This window comes from Lissotriton vulgaris, chromosome 6 (assembly GCF_964263255.1).
Source record: "Lissotriton vulgaris chromosome 6, aLisVul1.2, whole genome shotgun sequence".
In the NCBI taxonomy this organism is placed as follows: Eukaryota; Metazoa; Chordata; class Amphibia; order Caudata; family Salamandridae; genus Lissotriton; species Lissotriton vulgaris.
Window position 1 is genome coordinate 1,677,959,138 of NC_141694.1, and position 6,000 is coordinate 1,677,965,137.

Below are 6,000 nucleotides of genomic sequence, written 5' to 3' on the forward strand. Positions count from 1 at the left end.
CCTCCAAAAAAATACTCCCAGGAGACATGCGGCGATTCAGTTGAGAGTACGCATCATAGGGAAATAAACAGCTAATCCATGCATGTTTACTTTGCAAGCATCCATGGCAGCAGTCGAAGTGCATAAAGAAAAGTGTGGGAACTGTGATCCAGAGTATGATGGGGCGGAGCCAGAGACGTGGCTTAAAAGAACAAAATATTCTGGAAATATTTGGTTGGTCTTTCACCTTTAGGTAACTACATGTAAAATATAACACACAAGCCTTAAATCAAAAATAAATGTATCTTTGGGAAATTAATTTTTCAGTTAGGAAAGGTCAATAGTTAATAAGATCATTTCAGATGTCTGTGGGTGTATCCCGACAGTCTAAGACGGTGCATGGGGGTGTGTGTGTGGAGGGGGGGGGGGGGTAGTGGTGTGTATTTCTAGTGCTAAGACGTCCAAACCTATGACAGAAAGCACTGTGAAAATGCCATCCATTGGTTTAAAAAAAGTCTATTACACATAGCAAAAGATAGGTTGCACATAGTATAAATAGGCTGCCGGAAAAAAAGTGCAAAAGGATAGTTTGAATGTTTACAGTGCCTTCAGTGGGTAATGTTTTCAGTAATACATTGCGATACCAAAGGGGATGATGGACGGAGCGTTGGAGCAAATCAAAAACTCAACCCCAGTCAACTGATCTGGGTTTAATCTATCCTCATTTTTTAGCTCACTCCACTCCAATTCAGACATGGCCATATGCAAATCAGTCTGACATGTGCCTCATTGGAACAGTCCAGCCCGAACTGCTAAGTTCGGGCTTGTGAAAACCTTTACTATAGCTTTTGATTAAATGGACAAACTCCAGATTCCTTTCAGCTATCCTATATTGGCCTTTTATATTTGTTGATTAAACAACTGCACAGATTTACAATTCTTTAAAAGGAAGGAGAATAGGCTGGTTTCCTCTTTAGCAGTCTCACCCCTGTATCATTCGCAGTAGAGGAGTCCCCCGTCAACCCCAAGCCACTGCACCGTTGAGGAACGGTTGTGTTTGTTGTTTGTTTTTTCAAACAAAAATAAAGCATGGGATCTGCTCTGATCAAATTAATAAAGCTTGCTTGCTTAAGTGGTCACCCCGCCTACTTCGACCTCTGATCTAAGGTCAAAAGTGTATAATTTCTTGCTACCAGGATGACTATGTAAATGAGCAGAACAGTCCAGCGTCACTGGAGTACAGGTAACCTTGGGAGACAGCGTTCAGCGGGTTACTAGGTAACAGCAATCAGCATACCCACAACCTTGCTAGCAGAGTATACAGCTTATTGGGAAGAAGCCAAGCAAGACTCCTGAAGTCTCCCAGGTCCATGCAAACAGTTCCGGGTTTAGTTTCTGGTACTGTCGCCCTAGCATAAATGGGGACACAAAACCACAAGTACCAGAATGCAACGAACAGACTGGGCGACCTACTCACTCAGGGAATTTGCAAACGTGAAACCTCGTCATTCTAGCAAGGGAAACCTTTTCGACTGTAGAAGGGAAAGACAAACAACGCAGTTACTCACCCAGCGCGCCTCCTGCAACGCCCTGTTCCTGTGCTCCGGACAAAGCTGCGGCTGGCTCTCCAGTACAGCTTTGCTGAAGTCGCTACACATCTCCAGCACCTCCCCAAGGAGGCGCTTGTTGTAGCAGTGCACCCGGGGGTCTCGCTCAGCGGCTGTCTCCGCTTCCTCTCCCTGAGGTGCAGCCATTCCGCCCACTGGCATCCCCGGGACCGGGCCGGGGCTTGCCGCCATTTTCTTCTTTCAAAAACAGTTCCACCAAACCGGAAGCTCTGTGCGGTGGTGCGCGCGCAGCACGCGCCCCACTCTACAAGTGGGAAACGTTCTTTCGGGTGACAAGAGTTCCTCCGCATACAACTTTTCGTTAATTTTTTGTCGTAGTCTTGCTGAGCACCTACGTAATGCGGCGGATTTAGAAAATATTGAACGGTTGGATTACATCATTAGTGTAGTTTTCATTTTCTTTGCTATGCACTCGCGAAAATTGCTGCGTGAATGGGAAATGCGTTTAAAGTTCTTTGTAAAATATGTGTACACATTAAGAAACATCGTTTTAGCCCAATTTGAATGCTACCAAGTTTTCAGATTGCTTACGTGTGACATTTCCATGCTTGCAGTCTACTTATGAGTGAATTTCAAGGACCAAAATGTATGACACTTTCTCACGAGTAAAACCGAGCAAATAAAGTACATGGAAACGGATCAATATCAGAAATTACAACATTTTGCGCGAATAAGAAGCACTAACAAGCATTTGCAATGCAATAGGTCTTGCATTTGTGATAGGTAGAACTATTGGCGTTGTTAATGGCATTGTTTATTACTTATGTTTTATTTGTAGTGGAGTGCGATATAAAGAAGAGCCTGTAAATCAGCTGAGTTTTCTAGATATTTATGCTCAGGTGAAGGTGAACCTTGTGCAACTGAATGGAGTTGTTAACTGTAAAGAGCCTGGGGCAATAGATGTGCCTTGTGCGCGCTGCAGGTGCGCGGCCAATGTGCGCAGAGAACAACACACCACTCGCATGTATGTATAGGTGAGTGCGGCCTGACCAAGTGCGGTCATGCCCCCTTTTCTGTAGCGCGCTCTGCCCTCACGGCATGTGTGCAACCTATGTATCACGAGCCGGGACAGTCAACTAGACCGCTGACTCAATACATCCCATCCCAACTCAGTCCTTTTATCTTTTACAGGGGATCTGCAGTCCACTTACTTGGCACGCACAGTCCCTCAGGCCTGTGTTCGGTTGGGGGATCCCCCTCAGTTCATACCTGGGTTGGCAGCCTCGGTTGTTGAATGGGGCCCCCGGCGTTCTGGATGCCGACAATGCCTCTGGGGTCTCCCCTGCCACCACCTCACTGGGTACGGCAGGCGGTGGTGTTGCCGGCTTACTCTCGTGGGGTTTCTCCTTTTCTGCTCCACCGTCCTCCCACACAACTGGGGCCCCATCTGTTTCTTCACCCGCAGGAGGATCTGGTATCTTCTTAAACCACAAGATGTTTTGTGTCACTGTCTCTCCTTCTTTCTCAGCCGTTATCATGGTTCCCTTGAGGCTGACTACTTACCAGTTACCTGGTTCGTATCTGAACCGAAATTTTTCTACGGGTCTCCTGTCCTTTATTATGACTGTATCCCCTCTTTGCACCTTTCTGGACGTTGCTCTTCTTGTCCGGCTGGCAACTAGGTTCTGTCTTTCTCTCCGCCCGATGGCGTCTTCTTCGTTGTAGGGTGGTGATATTAAACAGGAAAAAATGTATTCTGTTAACTTAGCCTCCGCTTTTAGCCATTTTGTCTACCAGCCCCCATTTTGTGTTTCTGTGGGGACTTTTTGCAAAGTCAGAAGTTACATGTTCACTGAAAGCTGGTTGTGCTGATAATACTTACTTGCTAGAGTAGAGGCCCTGCCGAAAGGCCCAGAGCATGCAGATGTTCCTATCTACAAACCCACCAACGCCTGTACCCACCTCTGACTATCGATGAAAGTGATGTGGGAGGGGGTTTATCAGGATTTAACAGTTCAGCATGTAAGCATTATACAAAGGGGTTGTGTAAGCATTATGTAACAAAGGGGTTTTAGTTCTTGTCTTACTGTACCAAATTTGTATAAATACTAGGTTTGAAACCATGCTAGTCAGTTCCCTCTCAGAAACTTGCAGTGTCTGTATGACGGAGCCCACTCATAAGGTGTAATAAATTTGTGTTTTGTTCCACTCCAATGTTGATCCTCATTTTGTGAACCCGTAGGCTAAGGGTGTCCCTGTACCAGTGAGACAGATACAAATATCACTTCTACAGTGATGCCCACCCGGTGGGGAGGGTGTCACCGTGAGCTCCATTGAACATGAGCGCCCATGGTGTTTAGCACGTGGTGCTGTGGGGAGTGCTTCAGTACTCTCGGAGGAACAGCTGCAGGTGCTGTTTGGGTCTGTATTCTCAGCCACAGCGATACGGAGGGCCTTCTTTAGGGTCCTCATAAACTTTTCGATCTCTCTGTTAGCCTGGGGCCACTGTTGGGTAATGCGGCGGGGTCGTATCCCATGATGCTGCATGAATTCTCAGAACTAATTTCACTGGAATGGGGGTCCATTATCACGTTTGATTTCCTCCGGACACCCGAACATTGCGAAGATCTTCTGGAGCACTGGGGCAACTCAGGAGAAAGAGGTGGAGCTGATGACTTCTACGAGGGGATATTTGGAGTAGCTGTTGATCAGGCCTATGGTTGTTCGGCCATCTGGGAAACTCCCAAAGTCAAGCTCACCTTCTCACAAGGGACCTTCCCATGTTCTGTCTGGACGGGTGACAGTCTTTCTGAAGCACTCGTCACCTGGCAAGCTGGGCACCTTCTTACTGCTTCCTCGACCAGGGCTTTCAGTCCTGGAAACCAGACTTTTTCCCTCATGCGGGCTTTCATCTTTACGATCTCTTGGTGCCCTCCGTGGGCCAAGTGTGTTGCATGGTGCTGTAGGGCCACCGGAATGACGATTCAAGATCCTCTCAGCAGGATTTCTCCTTGGCTCACGCTTAGCTCGTTCCGGATCCTCCACATTTGCATTAGGCCTTCTTTCTCGGGGCCTGTCCAGGTGCTGGCGGACTGCAAGAAGGGGTGCCAATGTCATCCTTGGACAGCGGCGCAGGCCTTTTGTGATTACGGGATCTCCCTCCGCTGCAGCGGCCACATCTTCTAGTGTTAGTGCTTTTGGACATGTGATGGTGGAAATCATATTTAAGTGTGCCTCTAGTGCCAGGGGCCTTGAGAGGAAGTCGGCAGGGTTCTTGGCGCCTGGCCGATAGGCCACTTCCATCTCGTACTGTTGTAACCCAATTGCCCACCCCTCGATCAGTGGAGGTGGATGTGGGACGACCCCTTAAACAGCGGTACCAGCAGCTGGCGGTCCTGAATGGTTGGCCGCAGATGTACAAGGGAAAATGGCGGCACGCCCACCGGATGGCTAGAGCCTTTCTCTTGATTTGCGCATAGCGCCTTTCAGCAGGTGATAGTGCTTTGCTGGCATAGGCTAAGGCTGCCCATCTTCCTGGCTCCTGTTCCTGAGTGAGAACGACCCAAGGCCTAAGGGGCCGGCGTCGACCCGTATCTCCGTCTGTTTGCCGGGGTTAAAGTACACCAGCGTGGTTTGGTCGAGGAGAGTGTTCTTGATTGTTTAGAATGCAGTTTCTTCTAAGGTCCTCCATTTCCACATGGCATCTGTGCGTGTGAAGTTCTGGAGAGGCTCTGCGATGGTGGCCAGATTGGGGATGATCTGGCCACAGTACGTGGCCATCACCAGGAAGCTTCGTACCTCTGACACGGTCAGTGGGGCCGGTGCATCCTTGATTGCCTGGAACTTCCGCAGGTCTACTTGGATTCCCTTTTGGTTAAAGGTGTATCGAAGAACTCTATTTGCTTCTGGAAGAATAGGCATTTCTCCCTGTGGAGGGTGACGCTGTGTTCCTGGAGCCGCTTCAGCGTAGCTCTTAGGTGTTTGTAGTGCTCATCCGGGGTTCTTGAGGGGATGAGGATGTCAGAACTCACGTTCAGTACTCCCGGCAAACCGCTCAAGATCTCCTTCACCGCGTCCTGGAATACCTCGGCTGCCAACAATATCCCGAAATTAAGGTGTTTGTACCCTTGCAGCTGCAGGTGGGTACTGAACGTGGTAATGTAGCGGCTCTCCCTCGCCAGTACCAGCTGGTGGTAGCCGGCATTCAGGTCCAGCTTGGAAAACTAGCGGGATCCGTTGAGGTCAGCAACAATGTCATCCATCGTCGGCGTGATGTGGCGTTCACGCCGGATGGCCATGTTAGGGAGGCAGATGTCTATGCACAGCCTGATCTTCCCTGGCTGTCGGGGCTTTTCTGCGATCACCATGGGGGACACCATGGTGTAGGTCCAGAGACCTTATCAATGACCCCTTGGTCTTCCAGCTTTTGTAGCTCTTGTTCCTTAGCGGTCTG

General features: G+C 48.9%; 1 protein-coding gene across 1 annotated transcript in view; it reads right to left on the minus strand.

The window, feature by feature from the left end:
• NSL1 (NSL1 component of MIS12 kinetochore complex) overlaps nt 1–1,878 on the minus strand; it is a 102,348-nt gene extending 100,470 nt beyond the window's left edge. Inside the window, exon 1 of the mRNA XM_086927858.1 lies at nt 1,548–1,878. Within this exon, the coding sequence (XP_086783984.1) occupies nt 1,548–1,778 (231 nt within the window). The 5' untranslated portion in view covers nt 1,779–1,878. The remainder of the gene's footprint in view (nt 1–1,547) is intronic.
• Nucleotides 1,879–6,000: the final 4,122 nt, after the last annotated feature.